At 36.3% G+C, this 21,198-nt stretch overlaps 1 protein-coding gene across 1 annotated transcript in view; it reads right to left on the bottom strand.

Annotated features, from left to right (window-relative positions):
* Positions 1-16,993: 16,993 nt before the first annotated feature.
* Positions 16,994-21,198, bottom strand: part of LOC118766692 — a 28,753-nt gene continuing 24,548 nt past the window's right edge. Inside the window, exons 5-7 of the mRNA XM_036510302.1 lie at positions 20,850-20,945; positions 18,790-18,914; positions 16,994-17,119 (exon numbers count right to left, since the gene is read on the bottom strand). Coding sequence (XP_036366195.1) covers positions 16,994-17,119; positions 18,790-18,914; positions 20,850-20,945 — 347 coding nt within the window. The remainder of the gene's footprint in view (positions 17,120-18,789; positions 18,915-20,849; positions 20,946-21,198) is intronic.

The raw sequence follows: 21,198 nt of genomic DNA, 5'->3' as shown, positions 1-21,198 counted from the left end.
AGGTTTATAAATTAAGTACCAGTTACGCACTGGAGTCAATGTAACCGACTTAAGCCCTTTGTCTGTCCTTGTTTGTCCCCTCTGTGTTTAGCCCCCTGTGGGCAATAAAGAAATATATAAATAAATACATTTCATTCCATGTTCTGTTTAAACTTTATAAATAAATATATTCTTGCATTATTCATTATTGTTTTTAAAAAAGAAATCACACCAATCTGCACAAATGACCACCACCACCACCACCGCGACCACATACACCAATCAGCACGACCAATGACCACCAATGACCACCACTACCACCACCACCGAAACCGTTTAAGACCTTACAGAGTAATAAGTATCTACACAGCATAAGTATCACATTTATTTTTAAACTTAACTTCAAACTTCATTTGTTTTATATTTTGATAAATTCTCTCTGTTGAAAATTATATTTTTATATTATAAATAATTTGCAATTTCAAAAAATATATTAATTTTGCGTTTTTTAATTTGATAAATTCTACGGAAACAAACGAAGGTGGACGAGTGACGTCAGATTGACGTCACACTTTTTTTACTTTCCTCCTGACAGCTAATTCCATGGTAGTGCCCAAATTTATTTTGAGAAGGAAATCGCTTTCCACTATTGAACTTATAAATCAAATGTTTGTGTAGTAATTTTCACAATTTTCATACATTGATATAAATCTACTCACGTCCATTTCCAAAATTCATTGAGAAGTAGAAGAGAACTGCAACGAAAATTTATTTTGTAAAATATTTCATATTTCACATTTACGTTAAACATTAATTTGCAAACAATAAAGAATAAGAAAGAGAAGTGCTACAAGCATAATTCGATAACAAATACGACGATGACCACTACATCACCATAAAATTATCCATTTAAATAAGGAGGTAGAGCGATAAATTTGAGAGGGAAAGGAAGATAGAGAAAATAAGAGAGAGAGGAGGAGGAGGAGTGCGGAGCGATAAAGAGATAGGAACAAAACTAGAAAAAATTTGTGAAAAATTTATCCTGTTAAGATCAGGATAAAGTGTGAATGTAGGGAACCAAATAGATTTTTTAATTAATCGAAATTATACACGAAATGAAGAAAAAATACAATTATTTGATCTAATAATAACCGTGGGAGATGGAAGGGAGAGAATTACGAAATTGTAATTGATAAAAATAATCAAGAGGTAAGCAGTGGGGAACAAATTTAGTTTTTAGTAAGTTTGGGGTTAAATCCGGACATGTTTTGGTCTAACCAGATATTCGTTGGGCAATATAGCCTAATACGTATTTAGTCCAGATCATAGAATATAATTTTGGCGTGAAAATTACTCACTGAATAGGCACTAATTTAAATTAAGTCGATGTAAAGTTTTGTAAAACTTCCTTCTGCATGCACAACGCTATACAACCAAATATATAATGAAAGTTGACCACGTCCTTTGTAATAAACAAGAGCACCCAGAGAGTACAAACCTTCGCGAAGGCAACACCAACGTCCTCTCAATGAATAGCCAGAGATGGTTTTGGAAATGAGAATATCTGAAATAAATTCGACTGCGCTCACAAACGAGAAAACAAAAACTGAACCCGACTGCTCTCAAAAATTAAGTGAAAAATAAGAAAAATAATCCAGAATCCTTGTCCCGTACCGAATCGATCCCAAACTCTAATAAGTTCGTGTCAGTCATGAGGCCAAACATCCCTGAAAGTTTCATCGGAATCTATCCAGCAGTTCTTGAAATATCTTGTCCACGGACAAATAAACAAACAAACAAACACTACTGGAAACAATACCTTCACCTTCGATAAGTACAAGATATGATAAAAACATAGAGAAAATCGTAAAAGGCTATATCAAGGTTAACCTCATTCCCAAAGAATCACAGCGAAACAACGTAACACAACACACGCGGAACAATAACTCTCCAATAAAATAGACATATATTCATATATATATATATATATATATTATATATATATATATATATATATATATATATATATATATATATATTATATATATATATATATTCATATATATATATATATATTATTCATATATATATATATATATATATATATATATATATATATATATATATATATATATATATGAAAAAACAAGTCAAAAATGGAAAATGCTAAGATAATTTTATAGTGAATCTTTCAGTACCGGTTTCGGTCATTTTGAGACCTTTTCAACTGTAACGATTAAATAATTAAATTTAGAAAAATTAGAAGAAAAGTTTTTTTAAAAGAATATTTCTATAGTAGTGTTCAGATATAAGTGGCATTCTGCCTTTCTCTGACTCCCTTGTTTGCACTTGTGTGTTCGAGGTCGTTGTGAGTTCTTGGTAGGGTAGGTGAAGAAGAAGGCTGATGTGGAGAGGGGGTGGGGAAATCTGGGAATGCCTTGATGGTCGTATTTTGAATGGTCAGTGGTGGACAGCAGTCGCAGTTCAATTCAGGAATTGTTTATGGAATTTGCGTAGGCGTTATACTGAAAGACATTAGTGACAAGGTTAAGGGGTAGAAGGTGGAGAAGTAGAAGAAGAAGAAGAAGATGATGACTATGTTGATGATGATGATGAAGAAGAAGAAGAAGAAGAAGAAGAAGAAGAAGAAGAAGAAGAAGAAGAAGAAGAAGAAGAAGAAGAAGAGGAGAAGGAGAAGATGATGGTGATGATGGTGGTGATGATGATGACGATGATGATGATAATGATGATGATGAAGAAGAAGAGGAAGAAGAATAAAAAAACAGAGAAGGGAGAATATGAATGGGTGAAAGTATAGCTGTGATGGGGCTGATTAGTAATGGATTCTATGGAATGTAATATTTGTGTGTGTATATATTTCTTTTATTCTAAACTTGAGGTATATTAATTGTTTGTCGTAGACCCGTTAAGAAGTGGCCTGTATTTTGTAATAAAGAGATTTTCTTTACTTATTCGTTGTCTCGAGGTTGTATCGTCCCTAAATTGGTAGAGGGGGAAAATCCTGAAGTTTGGTGTTTTTTTGTTGGCGCAAGTATCTATGTGTTGGCTAAAAGCTATTTTTCTGTTTTGGGGAATTTTTATCTGGGATCTGTGCAGGGCCATTCGTTTACGCAAACCATTTTTTGTTTGGCATATGTACTGCTCTTGACACCCGGAGCAGGTTAGTGAGTATATTAGGTTCTCCGAAGCACATGTGAAGTTGCTTTTCACTGTAAACCGTTGTCCCTGTTTGAAGGAGAACTCTGATCCCTCAATTAGATAGTCGCATATCTCGCAATTGGGACTTCCACATTGTTTTACTGTCGGCTTCTGTGTTGAAGAGTGAATTCGGGCTTGTGTTAGGAGACTTTTCATGGATCTAGGCTGTCTTTTGCTTTTTATGATCGTGTGTGTTTGGAGGATTGTGTTCATTCTGTGGTCTTTTTTTAGGAGGGGTATGTTGTGGAGGATGGTGCCGAAGGCTTCGTTATTGAGAGGGTTGTGTGTGGAGATGTATGGTAAGGCTTTTGGTTGTAAGTTTTTCTTTGATTTGGGATGTCTCAGTTCCTTGATGTTAAGTTGAAGGGCACGTTGAATGCACTTGTCAATAAGTGAAGGTGGATAGTTCCTGGTGATAAGGGTATCTTTTAGTTCTTGTAGTCGTGTGTCTCTGGTGTTTGCGTTAGAGACTATAGTGCATATCCTTTTTGCTAGATTGAAGGGATATTCATCCTGGTATATATATATATATATAAATAGATGAGTGTATTTTACCTTGTTAACAATTAACACGGAAAAATAAATAAATAGTTACCAGGGCAGCAAAAATCTCACAAGTAAAGATGTAGAAAGTAAAAATACTTGTTTAAACCTGCGTTAACTCCATTTTTTATTCATATATATATATACCCGCCTCACTAGCACCCACCATCGACCCTATCCCATCATCCACTCCTTCACCTGCACCTCCAGCAATATTATCTATTGCATCTCTTGCTCTCTCTGCAATTCCTTGTACATCGGACAAACGGGACGCCGCTTGGCTGACCGGTTCGCGGAACACCTTCGTGACATCCACCTTGCGAACGACACACCGGTCTCACGCCATTTCCGCTCCACCGGTCACTCCTTGCAACACCTATCTGTGTTCGGTTTGTCCTTACACAGAGGCCATCCGGATTCCCGTTTGCGCCGTGAACAGGAATTAATCTTCTCTCTTCGCTCTTATACGCCATTTGGTCTCAACTCTCCCCCCTCCTCATCTAACCCCCCTCCCCCTCCTCACCTATCCTTTCTCCCCCCGACCCCTACTTCTTCAGTCCTTCATCCTTTCACCCCTACTCCCCTTCCCTTCTTCCCTCTTTCTCCCTCCCTCTTCCCCTTCCCTCTGCTCCCTCTCTCCCCTTCCTTCTCCCCATCCTCTCCTCTTCCCCTTCTCCTCCCCCTCTTCTTCCCCTCCCCTTCTCTCCCCCCTCTTCTCCCCCTCCCCCTCTTCTCCTCACTACACCACATGACTTTACACATCACATCACATATGATGTGCCATACTAATACACACACCAACTAATACATACTAATACGTACTAATACATACTAGTACATACTAATACTTACACCAACCCTATACATACACACGTCCAGACCCCCATACGCACTTATACTCTCTCACACACACACACACACACCTATACATACCAATACGTACTAATACATACTAATACATACTAATACATACACCAACCCCATACATACGCACGTCCAGACCAATCCTACGCACTAATACTCTCTCATACACACACACACCCTTATACATACTAATACATACACCAACCCTATACATACACACATCCAGACCCCTCCCACGCACTTTTAGCTGGTCCCTCAACCCTTTTATCAACCCTATTATCTCCCCTTATTTCGCTCTCGCGTCTCATGTTTGATCTTTGACCTCTGGCCGAAATCAGATCGCCATGTTGATTCGTTAGCTACTGCACGCATTTTTTTTCTCTCCTTCTTTCTGTGTTTTTTTCTCTCTCTGTGTATCTTTCTGTTGAAGAGCGTAGGCTCGAAACGTTAAAGACTTGTTTTATTTATATTTCCTGAGCGCCATACTAATACAATTGTTCGTTTGTTTTCCACCTGCCTTCGTCTTTTGTTTATTTTCATAAAGCTTCCCGTTATATATATATATATATATATATATATATATATATATATATATATATATATATATATATATATATATATATATATATATATATATTCATATATATATATATATATTCATATATATATATATATATATATATATATATATTGTTATGGGTTTTGGCTAGTGCAGTATTTCTGACCCACTTTTGGGTGTGGCGCCGGCACGTCTGGAAGAAAAGAGACAGCCCTTTGTTTACTGGGAGATTAATGGGTTTTTGGAGGGACCTCTGGCCTTGTGCGGTCGATTGGAGGTCGTCCTAGAAGAGGAAGAAAAGTAGTGAGAGAGATAGAGTATAAGGTTAAGGGACAGATTGAGGATAGAGATAGGCAGTAAGGGCAGAGAGCAGATAGAGAGGATATTAGCAGTGAGAAAGGATGAGGGGCAGAGGAGGACAGGCAGCCAGGGACTAGGGCAGATAGAGAGGGTATAAGCAGTAGAGACAGATGGAGATGAGGGTAGTGGGAAGGGAGAGAGCAAGTGAGGTTTTGGGTAGTTGGTATTCGGTCGTCAAAGAGCACAGACGGATCTTGGAAGTCAGGACAAGGAGTTGGAATCTTAGGAGCAAGCGGTGGGATTCAGGAGCTTGGCAAGCTGGAGTTAGCAGTATTGAGAGAGAGATGGAGTGCAAGATGGGACACTGGCTATTCAGTTAGGAATTAAGGTATTTGATTATGTATTGATACGTGTCACGATGTAAAGAGACAGTGAAATGAACATTGTGAATTGAGTAGAGGACTTGTCGATGTGTCGATTATCGAGTTGTGGTATTTATGTTCAGAATTGTGTTGATATGTGTAGAAAAAGACTTTAAAGAACTGTGAACGTTATCTGTTGAAGTGATTTGGAAAAAGAACTGTGTCTTCGGACGTGTACCTTTGAAATGCTGATGTATTGACCTTGTTGTGTCTCCGGACTGTTATATTGTTACTTGCATGTTTAAATGCTTTGATCTGTTGGGGAGATGTATTGAGTTGTCACGTGCATGTTTCCTTTAAATGTTTCCTTTAAATGTATTTGATGTGTAACAATTAATTGTCATATAAACTAGTGTTAAATGTAAGCCAGTAGTGCCTTGCCTCATTGCGTCTCTCTCGATTGCTTCTGGGCTGCTGCTGTTGTTGTTGTTGTATCTCTCCTCTCTCCTCTTTGGGATCCATGGTGAACTTGCGCCGTTCGGGCGAGCGGCGACGACGGGTGATTCCGTAACAATATATATGCCAAATATGCCAAGGAGTAACATTTGAAAAGCAAACTACAAAATGAAATGCATCCAAAGATATATTTATTCATGCATAAATAAGTCTAAGATATATATATATATATATATATATATATATATATATACAGAATGGACATTTAATATTACATTATTTCATATATTATATTATGAGATTGTAAATAAAATGTGAAAATCAGAAAACGTGGAATTTCTTAGAGTTAGAATAATATATTCTTCTATACACAATAATACACACCACTTTATATATATATATATATAACGTGCAAAACATCTACCGATATACTCATCAAAATCCCTTCACCAAATGATCTTAAACTTAGACCGATAATAGCAGGGCCAGCATGTGAGACTCACCGCTTCAGCAATTTCTTAGACACACTTCTTAAACCTTTCCTAAAACACATCAAAAGCTACGTAAGAGACGATATAGATATGCTCAACCACCTCCCTAAAACAGTCAATGAGAAAACCCTTCTAGTATCATTCGACGTAGTTAATCTTTATTCTAACATCCCTCACAATCTAGGAATAGAAGCGATCACCTTCTGGCTGAATAACTACCCTTTTGAACTCCCAACTCGCATAAACAAAGACCTTATAATAGAAGGACTTAGATTTATTTTAGAGAACAATTACTTTATTTTTGACAATAATTTCTACAGACAAAGATCGGGAACAGCGATGGGCACGCGTACTGCACCATCTTTTGCCAACCTAGTGATGGGATACCTCGAGAAAATGCTCTACCAGATAACACTCGAGAAATTTGGAAACACCTTCGCCACCTATATCCATAACAACTGGAAAAGATACCTCGATGACTGTTTCATCATCTGGGACAAAGGTATAGAGAAACTTGAGGAATTTAAAATACTATTAAATGGAATAAATGATAATATACAATTCACGATGGATCACAACGAAAAAGAATTACCATTTTTAGACATCCTCATTAAGAAAACCGGCAAAAAAATAGAGACAGATATCTACTATAAACCGACAGACTCCAAACAATACCTACCCTTTGATTCATGCCACCCACGACACACTAGAATAAATGTCCCTTTTTGTTTAGCTAGAAGGATCTGCACCATAATATCAGACACAAACACCCGACACACACGTCTCCAGGAACTTAGAACCACACTCACAAATAGAAACTATCCACAGCCCCTAATAGACAGTGCAATCCAAAGGGCACTCAAATTAAGTATAGAAGACCTGAGACAAACAAAACCCAAAAAGAAAGAACAATTAAAAACCCTTCCCTACATCTCTACACACAACCCACTCAACAATGAGGCCTTCAGCACCATACTACAAAGCACAGCCCTACTAAAGGGAGACCCAAAGATGAAACGGATCCTCGAAACACACACCATCATTAAAAGTAAACGGCAACCAAAATCCTTGAAAAGGATTTTAACCCAAGCTAAACTTCACTCAACATCAACCACAAAACCAGCAGTTAGAAAATGCGGAAGGCCCAACTGCGGAATCTGTGTCATCTTGATAGAAGGTTCAGAATTTATACTAGAACAAGGCCATCAGTTCACCATTAGAGCAAACTTCACCTGCGCATCAGAAAACTTAATTTACGTCATAACATGCGCAGGCTGCAATAGGCAGTATATAGGCCATACAAAAAATAGCTTACATAACAGGATGGCGGTGCATAAATCACAAATTAGAAACCCTGAATACCGGAAAATACCGGTCAGCGGACACATAGATAGATGTGCTGGAAATGTAAATCCGAAATTTACAACTTACCCGCTTTATAAATTCAGTGACAACGCAACCTTCACGCAACGCCAAAATAAAGAACTGTATTTCATCAAAAAATTTAGACCAAGTTTAAACACCCTGGGCCAGGAATATTAAAACATAAGATTGGTCCTCCGAAAAGGAGAAGCGAAATTCCACCACGGCCGCTACCTTAAACAGTCACTCACACTGACGGAAATATGTCTTAGGGAAAAGGGAAAAAAATTTATAAAAAGATCTCTTCGAACAGATCTAATCCTGATGGACTGGCCACATACGATACAGCTAAGGGTCAGACCCGATTCTGATTGGTCGAAACATTGATGACATCTCGTTCTGCTGGACTGGCCACCTAACGGGATGATTGGTCAAAGCAGTGATGACGTCTCGTTACGCTGGACTGGCCACCTAACAGGATACAGACAAGGGGCAGATCTAATACAGCTATAGGTCGGACCCGATTCTGATTGGTCATAATATTGATGACGTCCCGTTCTGCTTGACTAGCCACCTAACGAAACGATTGGTCAAAACGTTGATGACGTCTCGTTCCGCTGGACTGGTCACTTAACAGGTGATATAAAACCCAAACAATTCACAAGGTTCGCCAGAACTGTCCGAGCGGACACCGACCAAAAGTCATTACAGTTACTCAAGGTAAAATCTAAAATGAATTCCTCGCTTTTTCAAGAACATCAATTTTTTATATTGAATGCATATCACCACTATGAACTATTTTTTATATTGAATGCATATCACCACTATGAACTACTACATCATACTCTTTAAACACATAGCATGAACTCACTTCACTATATATGAACTTTTGATGTCTGACTCTATTGTATATTATATATGAATTTTTTATATTTGATAGCATGAACTATCTTTTTTATATATAATTTTTTTTATAAGGTTCATCATTTCAAGAAGCGAAACATGTTAAATAAATAATGTATATATAAAAATTAAAAATTTGTCTAATATAGCAGCATTTTCAAACTTCATTTTTTACAAATATATACCCACTCGTATACGAGCTAATCTTATTATAAATATATTATATATATATATATATATATATATATATATATATAATATATATATATATATATATATATATATATAAAGCCTATATATATATATATATATATATATATTTAAAGCCTAGCCATGTTCATTGGTCCGGTTTCCCGGTTTCAATAGCGTCTGTGCTCCTCAGCTGGATGTGACGCCAGTCCATCGCAGTGCTACTCATTTTTGCCAGCTGAATGGACTGTAGCAACGTGAAATGAAGTGTTTTGCTTAACAACCCAACGCGTCACCCACTCCAAGAATCTAAACCACAATCTTACGATCATGTTGCTGACACCCTAACCACTAAACCACGCGCCTTCATATATATATACACACATATGTATATACATATATACATATATACATATATATATATATACATATATATATATATATACATACGCACATATATATATATATATACATACGCACATAATAATAATAATGTTCGTCCTTCGGTTCGAAGATGACCAACTGACATCATCTGATGGAACTGCCGCCATGAGACCGGAGGTGGCTGGTGAGGCCAATCCGGGCAAGGAAGCCCCTCCCACAGGTGGGGCAGAAGTGGGTAGGGGCAGTGCTACTGGTGCAGGCGGCTCTGACTTTACGCATCTGACGTTTCTGCTCCGCTGACCGAATCCGTCCCTCCTCGGCTGTCCCTGCTCCCACGGTGATTGCGCTGCGCCAGGATGAGCGGTTGGCAGCAAGTGTCTCCCAGGTCTCTGTTCCGATGGAGAAGTCTTTGAGAGAGACCTTGAGACTATCCTTGTAGCGCTTTTTCTGCACTCCGACTTTGCGCCTGCCCTGGCCGAGTTCACCGTAGAAGAGCTGTTTTGGATGCGCACATACATACACACACACACACATACATACATACATACATACATACATACATACATACATACATACATACATACATACATACATACATAGAAAGTACTTAAGTGGCCTCAGTCGTGATGGCTAAATCTTTAAACAAGAAAAATCTTTATATATAAGAAATTATAAAATGTTTACATACAATTGAATTGAAGGCAATTCCACTGCAGCATCCTGTCTGTCTTCTAGGTAGAAGATGTTATTAGTTTAAGATCGACCTTCTTTATGAAGGCTAATCGTTATATCAACTTCGTATCGATTTATCAATATTAGCTGACAAGTTTTTGTATTTATGCAGTATACCTTTTGAAAATTATCCTGATCAAAAGATATCGGCTTACAAGTTAAAACTGAATAAAACCACACACGCAAACATATATATTTATATATATATACAGGGTTTGAACAAAATAATGCAGACACCTAGCATCATAGCATCATAATTTTGAAATATCTATAAAACCGTCAAAAATTTGTTTATTTTTATGTGTTTTGATTTATTATTACTGTTGCTTATTATGTTTCACTAAAATTTCCATTTTCGTTACAGATACCCTCAGAAAAAGGTAATTAAAAATTCATTAAAGTGACAGATCTATCGGACTTTCATAGATGTCAAATTGTTGGGGCTCGTATGGCAGGTGCTAGCGCAACGGAAACAGCCGAAATGTTTGGTGTATGAAGTACTGTCTCGAAAGTAAAGACAGCTTTTGAGAAAGAGGGAAAAACCACCTTGTCGAAACAAAACTCCGGAAGAAAACCAAAACTTTCAGATAGGGACCGTCGGACTCTTATGCAAATTGTTAGAAAGAATCACCAAATCTCAAAATTAATGCAGAGCTTAATGACCGCCCGGAGAACCCAGTTTAAAAAAAAAACAAACTGTTCACCAGGAGCTGCACAAAGCTGGATTTCACGAGTGGGCTGCAATCAGAATACTACTACTTTCAAAAGCAAACGTTGCAAAGTGTTTAAAGTGGAGTAAAAACCGAACCTACAGAATTGGTCTCAAGAGTGTTGGAAGAATGTGATTTTCTCAGACGACTCATCCTTTACCTTATTTCCGACCATCGGCCGAGTATACGTGTGGAGACAGCGAACTGAAGCATTTGACGCAGACTGCCTTCTTCCAAGTGTTCAACGTGGAGGAGGATATTTACTCTCCGATTTGAAGCGACAATTTTAAATATAAACAAATGACTGGAAAACGATGCGCCTTTCGGGATTGTTTATAAAAATATTATTTATGTAGTATATATATATATATATGTACGTACACACACACACACACACACACACACATACATACACACACACATATATATGATCAAAATAAACAACAAGGATATCCAGAGATAATGCAGTCCGATCGTTTCATGCCACTCCATTTAATTGAACAATTCAAACATTACATCAATTTAAAACGTAGAGCAATCTTCAGCTGCATAAAAATATATAATTTAGTTAAATTCGAAGGACTCATTAGTATAATTTTATCCAAAATCTCCAAGAGGATAAGGAGATAGACAAAGAACATGTTTTACCAACGACATCACAGTTGTAACTCAAATTTTTCAAAAAAGACACTGCTTTTCACTGATTATTTCTGTTATTTAGATTTAATTATGGGGGCAGGATTCAGTTTTAATTTATAAGCTAGTTTATAAAAAGTGAGAGAAGACATAGTATAGTATCATTTTGGGGTAGGGCAAAGTAGATATACAATTTAAGTACCATAGACATAAATCAAGATTTATTTTGAAGCAAAATCATTTGGTTCAGTAAGAAGATACTTCAAGCAAGATGTTGGCTGCTATTTAAGTAGACCAATGCTTATGGTACAGGGGAAGTCTTGTCATATAGTAGTACATTTACCTACTATAAAACAATGTTGTTATTTGTGTATACACAGATAAATTTTAGAGTTAATCTAAAGAATACAAAGAAGAATATTTATGAATACTTTCAGTATATATCAAACATTTTACACAATAGAGGGACAGAAAATATAGAAATAGTTCCATATCTATATATTTAACATATAACATATAACATATGTACTTAACATATATTTATAATTATTGATTAAATGGTATTTACTGATATTAATAAAGGAAAATTAAGGTAAAAGAATATGTTAAAAATTATTTATCAAATTTTAACAATTCTAGTCTAAGCATTATTTATTTTAAATAGTGAATATACCAGCATAGTTTTATATAAGCTGAGTATGAAATTTATAGAGATATAAGACTTAGAGTAATTTTGTAAATAAATAAGAGCTAGTTTTTTAAAAATAAATAATCATTTGTGGAACATTATAGAAAAGGGGTAAAATGGTTTATATACCAAAACTATGGTAAGGTATATTTAGCTTATTAACATCAATAAGTAAGATATTTTTAGAAAAAAATTATTAATTCAAAATGTTAGACTAAAAATTATATTTACTTGTCACGATAATATCTATAAAAGACTGATGTTTAATGTCGGCTAAAGAAATAATTAAGTTATGGAACGCCAAAATCCTTTAACTACAATTAAGTTATGGAATACCAAAATCCTTTAACTACAATGGAGGCTGGTAACAGAAAAAATGCAAAGAAAAAGAAATAGATTAATGTTTATATACTTTTTAACTTATCTAAAAACTACTTATTATAAGGTTTCTGCGGAGACTGATCAAATGGATTTAGCTAATATTTAATATTCAATAAGGGTAACTGAGGTTCAAAAATACGTCCACTATATACTGATTTAATTAAATTAAAATATAATTAATTTATTTAATTTAAAACTTTGGTGGAGATATAAGTAATATTACAGTTTCTTAAAGAGTTCTTATTTAAAACCAATTATAGTTTCTAAAGAGTTCTTATTTAAAATCAATATAAATATCAAATTAGAGGGACGAAACATTTTAAGAAAAAGTGATGAAAAACTTTATTATGGAAACTATTTAGAATAATGCGCCATTTTTTTGTATAAGGTTAAAATAAGGCTTTCATGGATATTTACCATTTAGGTGAGAGAACAACTATATTATAAATTAGTTAAATCTTAATTTAGGCAGTTAAAATGTTGGCATTTAAATTTTAAAATTTTTGAAGATACTTATATTTTTTATTATAAGTTAAGCATGGCTATATAGGGGATCAACAATTTAGACTTATATAAAGGTGATTATAAAGGTGATAAAGATTAGGTAGAGTGGAACCATCATAGAAACTGATGTGAAAATAGCCAAATCCCTAAAATTTTGATGGAGTATGTATACAAACTTAGTAACTTCAATAGATAAGATTTTTAGAATATATACAATAATTTAAGAAATTACAAATCATTTACTCAATTTGTCTATGTTATCAAATCATTAATAGATAGTGTCGACTAAAAAATTAATGTTGCAGGGTATGCTATTTATGCATTGATTTTAAAATTAAGAAATATATTTTAAGATTTAAAAATTCAGGAATAATAAACTGTTATTTTCTAAAATATTTGAAGGTACAGTTAGTACTATGTATACATGATACCCAGTTCTAAACGGTTATTGAACAGGTTTACATTATCCTTATGTTTAAAAATTTCATAAATCTCCATAGAGCAGAACCTACATCCATATCTACTATTTATATAAGGTTGTGCTTTCCTTACTATGTCCCATTTGAGGCTAAATCTAATTCTATTTTCCTTTAATTGCCAAATTTTATTGGATAATGTTGTGCAATTTGCCTTATGCTTAAGCTTAAAGGATGATACATGATTATATATACGCTTTTTTAAATTGATAGGACATCCGAAATAAATATAATTATTAGTTGAAGTTACTACTGTAAATTTGTATACTACGTTTTGGGCTAGACATCGTCCTGATACCGGAAAATGGGACTTAACTCTACATTTACAACTAGGAGAATAATTATTGATATTAGTATTATTAAGAATTAAATTATTGTTGTTATTATTATTATTTAAATTATTAATTTTGGTAGTGTTATCGTTATTTATAATTACATTATTAGGTAAGTTATGGTTTTGACTATTAGTATCCAATTCCCCTTCCACCATTTTATCATATAATTTCGTCTCATCACTATCAGGTATACAAATAGTTTCCATGCACGCATATGTACAGGGACTAAAGTCCATAATGTTACTATTAGCGGTACTAATGTCACTTACACCATATACCCTTTAAGGTTTAAGTTATGGCTAATAGGAATATTACTATTATTATTAATATAATTATTATTATTGTTGCTATTATTATTATTATTATTATTATTATTATTGTTATTATTATTGTTGTTGTTGCTGTTATTATTAGTATTATTATTATTATTATTATTATTATTATTATTATTATTATTAGTGTTGTTGTTGTTGTTGTTACTTTCAATATTTCTGGCCAGTCTTACATTCTTTCTATTTAATCTAGCTATGATGGTACTTATAATGGGGAGAGTAGAGTATGATATTCTGTTTTACGTGAAAATATTTCATTATATATATATATATATATATATATGTATATGTATATATACGTGTATATATATACGTGAAGTATATTTGCCACTTAAATGTAGCTAACAACTAAGGGTGGATGCTACTGTAGCCTCAGGAGAACATCTTCTCCAGCTGGCTATTGACACACTTTATGTGCCCTATCAGTATTTGCAAAGGGAAGCCATCCTTTCCATCGTCGACCTGGCGTAATACGGGCGGACCCGAGTTTCTGGGTATTTACTCGTCATCAGCGCACGACAATCACCGGTCTTCGATGCGAAGGGGTCCCAATGATAATACATATATCCTTTTTCCAGTGGCAAATATACTTCACGTTGTCGTGCAGCTACAGGGGGCAACTGACAAGGGATTATTCTTTATGTTGCCTGTCTCGTCTCTCTATTTGTTTCTTTCGTTATTCAAAAAAAGTTCGTTTTCCAGGGTTTTGTTTTTTCGTGTTCTCATTTTCCATGTTATTCACGTTTTTTTGACGTCTTGTACCCATATATGCATTTGTATATACATATGTATGCAGGTTTGTATTACATATATGTTTGTATAAATAAATATATATATATATATATATATATATATATATATATATATATATATATATATATATATATATATATATATATATGTGATATATGTACATACATACATACATACATACATACATACATACATACATACATACACATATATAACCGTCACTTAGCGGTTCGGCAAAAGAGACCGATAGAATAAGTACTGGGTTTACAAAGAATAAGTCCCGGGGTTGATTTTCTCGACTAAAGGCGGTGCTCCAGCATGGCCGCAGTCAAATGACTGAAACAAGTAAAAGAGTAAAAGAGTATATATATATATATATATTATATTTCGTTTTGGGATTTGGTTTACAAGATTCTTTATGAAAGTTCGTGAGTTGAAGCATATTCTGTTGTGTCTTGGGAGAGTCATTTTATTTTTCTGCCTTATAATTTAACATACTCACCGGTAAAATTACCACTTATTCTTTATTTGTATTGGGTTGTCTGGAAAGTTCGTGCCGATTTTTAAAGGAAAGAAAAAGGTTAATATATACTTGGCGTTACATTTTTAATCAACCAAATATGAACCATTTTGTTGCACAATGCGTCTCCATCTTTCATTTAACTTGAAAATATCCTCTTCCTAGAATTGGGGTGGTTTCACGGCAAAGAATTCATCAAGGTATCTTTTTACGTCATCCAAGGAATCGAAAGACTATTCTGCAGAGACCTGAATAAGTGGAAATCCGAAGGAGCAATATCTGGTGAATATGGAGGGTGGGGTAACACATCCCAGCCGAGCTGCAGCAATTTTTGTCTGGTTCCCAAAGCATCAAGTGCCGAAAATGAACTTTCTTATCTTCCATTTTAAAAGGTTACAGAATTAACACAGGTTATAGGAACAAAAATCTTCTTCCACGAAAAGATAGCTTAAACTGTGCTCTAAATGGAGGTGTAGTCAAACCGTACTTTATGGACTCAACCATGTTCTATAATAAGTCGAAAGACAAGCTTCTATAAATCGGCACGAACTTTCCGGACAACCCAATATTTTCCTAAAATTTTCGTTGCGTGTTGCAACCTTTTCAATAATCTTGACTCTGCCCGTTATTTGCACTGCGTTCCTTTTTGTTTGTTTGTGCGCATGTGTGTGGATCAGTGTGTGTGTATGTGTGCCTATGCATGTATGTATATGTGTATGTACGTATTATGCATGCATGTATGTATGCATGTGTGTGTATGTATATATGCATGTGTATGCATATGTATATATGTATGTATGTGTGTGCATCTGCATGTATGCATGTATTCTGCATATCCATATGCCTGCGTGTCCGTGTTTGTGTGTGTTATGCATGTGTGCGTGTGTTTGTATATGTATGCATCTCTGTCTTCTTGTATGTGCATGTCTGAGTGTGTGTGTGTGTGTGTGTGTGTTTTGCCACTATGTACCGTGTTCGCATGTAAGGATGTGCATCTCAACTTGTATGGACATGCGTCTCTATCTGTGTCCTTGTGTGAAGTAAAGTGTGCGTGTATATATATATGGTCATGTGTTTCAGTCTCCATTTGCTTATGTGTGCTTGTTTAGTTCATATAACCTATATACCTATCCGTCTGTATATTGAAATAAAAAAAAAGAAGAAAATATAAAGGAGTGAGAGGAAAGGGGAATTCAATCACGGTCGCATGACTGGTGGTAATCAACAGGACTATTGATTAGAGTAGTAATCAATAGCCCAGGCTTGATTTAACAGATTATCAATAACGAAATCAATAAATGTTTTTAACCAAAGCTCAGAACAGTTTCATAAACATTGTTTGACTCCAGTTGTCGCAGTTCCAATCCAGGGCTTTGTAAATCACATCAATATGTACAGCATACCGGAAAATAGTGTATATTCCTTTTGTTGTCCACATTTTCTAGAAAATAATCAAAAACAGCATATAGCAAGCACTCATTAAAACAAGTTTTCTCGAACCGAAGTATGCATTGGGGTAAAATGTACCAAATCTATATCTCAGCCGGTTGTGTATGGTGGGAATATCAAACTTTTGGGAAAGAAACTTGTGATGCTATTCACGGTCATTTGACAAGAAGGGGACAATAATGGGACCACGAAATGCAAAATACTTATATCATTGTACTCGCAATGATTATTCACTGATCTGTTCTGCTCAGCTCTGCTGTGTGCTCTGCTGTGTGCTCCGCCATGTGCTCTGCTCTGTGTTCTTTGTGCATTGCTCTGCTCTGTGTTCTCCTCTGCTCTATGTTCTCCTGAGTGCTCTGCTCTGCGCTTCTCTGTGCTCTGCTCTGTTCTCTGCTCTCTGCTCTGCTCTCTGCTCTGCTCTCTGTACTGCTCCCTGCTCCGCTCTGCTCAGCTCTGCTCAGCTCTGCTCTGCTCTGTGCTCTGCTGTGTGCTCTGCTATGTACTCTGCTCTGTGTTCTTTTCTGTGCATTGCTCTGCTATTTGCTCTGCTATATGCACTGCTCTGTGTTCTGCTCTGCTCTATGTGCTCCTGAGTGCTCTGTTCTGCGCTTCTCTGTGCTCTGTGCTGCACTCTGCTCTATGCTCTGTCCTGTGGTCTGCACTGTGCCGTGCTCTCTGCTCTACTCTGTATTCTGCTCTGCTCTCTGCTCTGTTCTGCTCTGCTCTGGGTTCTACTCTGTAGTTTGCTCTGTGATCTGCTCTGTGCTCTGTTCTGCTCTGCTAACTGCTCTGCTTTGTGCTCTTCTCCGTGCTCTGAACTGTGCTTTGCTCTCTGCTCTGATGTACTCTCTGCTTTCTGCTCTGCTGTGTGCTCTGTTCTGTGCATGGCAATGTGCTCTGCCCTACTCGCTGCTCTGTTCTGCTCTCTGCTCCGCTCTCTGCTCTGCTCTTTTTTCCGCTCTCTGCTCTTGCTCCGCTCTGCTCACTTCTCTGATCTGCTCTGTTCCCTGCTCTGTGCTCTGCTGCGCTCACTGTTCTGCTCAGCTTTGTGATCTGCTCTGTGCTCCTCTCTCTGCTCTGCTCTGCCTTGCTCTGTGCCCTGCTCTGTGCTCGGCCCTGTGCTCTGCTCTGTGCTCTGCTCTGTGCTCTGCTCTGTGCTCTGCTCTGTGCTCTGCTCTGTGCTCTGCTCTGTGCTCTGCTCTATCTCTCTGCCTCTCTCTGCTCTGGATTTCGGCTGTCTATGGTATTTAGTTAAGACCCGTTACGTTTTGTGATCAAATTCTGTCCAGGATAACTTTATGTTTCAGTTTTTGAAGGTCGATTAAATAATACCCAAGTGCTCCAGGGGTACTTGGGTAAATTCAATAATCTTATAAACCTTCAAATGTGTGAATAGATTTATAAGAGAAGACTAATTTAAGACGAAAAATATTGGAAATAAAAATAGATTAACAAAAGAATTATCATAATTAAGTTGATTTTATTGATAAAGAAACACATTTTATCTGATATAATTATTATTAGCAAACGTGATCCGTTGAATCTTGCTCACATTTCATTGAGAAGTAAATAATTTTGGGGTGAATTCCATTAAAGGTCAACAAGTTTCTTTAGTAGGCACTTAGTGTTAGTATATGAAAAGGCGGTACATGTAGAAGATACCATACATAAACGTGAACAATCCAAGACAGAGCGAGCATCCACTTCTGCCTCGGTTACAAGGACGAGATATGGATTTGGTTTGAAGGAAAAAGTTGAATAAGCTGTCAAATCATTAATTTCTTTTTCTGCAATGAATCAAAAAATAGAAAGAGGAAACACAAGAAATATAACAATATAAATGAAATTATTTCTCTTCATTGACAAGGTACAAGGGAAACGAATAGATATGGCCTATTGATTCGATAGATCGATGTTATTAATGTACCGTTTAGACATCTTTAGGTTAGTGTGAGTAGGGAGTGAGTTCCTGAGTGTTGCATAATCTAGAAAGGAAGGATTGGGAATAATAATTGATGCGGGATCTGGCTGGTGAAATAGCATGTATGACGGTAGAATGAGAAGGGGCATGTGGCCGGTTATCTCGGAGGTAGAGTGGTTCTCGTAATACCAGCGAGATGCATTAAGTTAGTAATGAAGCGTGTTGAGATTTTTAATGACAGTGAGAATTGAAATTAACCTATCTGCCAGATTTTAAATGAAGATGTATGAAACAGTTCGCGGACAAGTTCTGTAGCGCGCCAGCAGATGGCAACACATGGTTGAGTGCGCAGTGGGAGCTAGAAGTGGTGGTGATGAGGCAGTGGGATGAGTGACATCGCTGCGTTTACTTTGCAAGATGTGAAATTTTTGATATTGTAAGCTGCAGTCTGCGATTTCGCGATGGGAAGGAGGCTGGAACAAAGAGCCAACGTGAAATTTTGCGTTAAATTTGGTACGACTTCTACAGAGACATTGAGTATGCTTTGGCAAAATTACGGTAACGAGGCAATTGATTTTACGCAATGTTACGAGTGGCACGTGCTCTTCAAAAGCAAAAGAACATCCCTAGAAGACGAAGAGCGATCTGGAATATCTACCACGGGCGTCACCCCAGGAGATGTGGAGAAAATTCATCAGCTTGGGAATGAAGATCGTCGGAGGACAATCAACGACATTGCTGATGTTGTTGGTCTGTCGTGTGGATTCGTGCAGACAATCTTAACACCTGAACTGGACATCCGGTGTGTCTCTGCCAAGGTTGTCCCGCCTGCTGAACACTCAGTAGAAAGAACATTGCGTCAATGTCTGTCAAGATGTCAGTCAGCCTGCCGCTGGTGATGATCCTTCATGTTAAGGATCATTATTGGTAATGAGAGTTGGATCCACAGGTACGACCCTGAGATGAAGCAGCAATTGTCACAATGGAAAAACCCTTCATCTCCACGACCTAAGACAGGACGACAGAACCGCAGTTCAATCAAGAGCGTGCTGATCGTTTTTTCAACATCTGCATTATTGTGCATCGAGAATTCATTTCCCAGGGCCACACAGTGAATTGGCAGTTCTTACTACGGCGTTTTGAGAAAGGACATTCGGCGAAACGACCGGTTCTGCAGATCGCGAAGAACTGGATTCTTCATGGCCACAATGCACTCTGCCACTGAGTTCTCACTCATGAATTTCTCGCCAAAAACAACACAGTATCGCTTCTACATCAGCCCTATTCGTCACATTTAGCCGACTTCCTGCAGACTTCTATCTCTTTCCCAAGTTGAAAAGGCAGTCGAAAGGTCGCCGTTTTAATACCGTCGTCCTTTTCCTGAACCAAATCACATATGGTCCTCGAGTGGCTTAAGGAAAACGACTTTCAGGTCGGATGCCAAAAGTGGCAGGAACGCTGAGACCGGTCTATTTCCGCACAAGTCGACTATTCTGAAGGAGATGATGTGAAAACTTGGACAATTTATTTTTCAATAAACATAACGGGAAGTTTTTGGTACCACTTCGTAATTGTGGATCAGTTTTACTACAACTTTTAAAAAGGCTATTAATTATTAAATTAATGCTAATCTATTTAACAAAGAATAAGTAGGACTAATAATGCAATGAAGAAGAAAGCTATGTTTATTAATTTCTATATATTTTTCGGCAAGAACTGGACACAGAAGATCAATGAATAAAAGATGAACAAGAAACAGAAACAAAGAACGCAAAAAATAAACAATAAAAATTGGTCTTACCATCAAGAAAGAAATAAGAGTCGAAAATGCTTATACCACATCCCACAGAGTTAATCTTCTCTAATGCATGTGACTGCTTGAAATCATTCCAAAGTTCTGAAATGGAATAAAAATAAAAATAGTTTCCTAGTTCACTCGTGGATGTGATATCATTAATGATTTCTTTAATATCAATCAAGAAATCCTTATCTCTTTAATGAATCGACTTTCCTAATTATATAAGATGGTTTTATATAAGAAATCATTATTTCTGTAAGAGAGAGTTTGATGACGTATGTAGAATGTGTTAACCATTTTTAATATTGTATGCTGTTTTAATATATAAAAAAACAACAACAATAGACAAATC

The sequence above is a fragment of the Octopus sinensis genome, linkage group LG17 (assembly GCF_006345805.1).
Source record: "Octopus sinensis linkage group LG17, ASM634580v1, whole genome shotgun sequence".
Lineage (NCBI taxonomy): Eukaryota > Metazoa > Mollusca > Cephalopoda > Octopoda > Octopodidae > Octopus > Octopus sinensis.
Note: the sequence above shows the minus strand (reverse complement) of the source record. Positions and strands in the feature narration are given on the sequence as shown.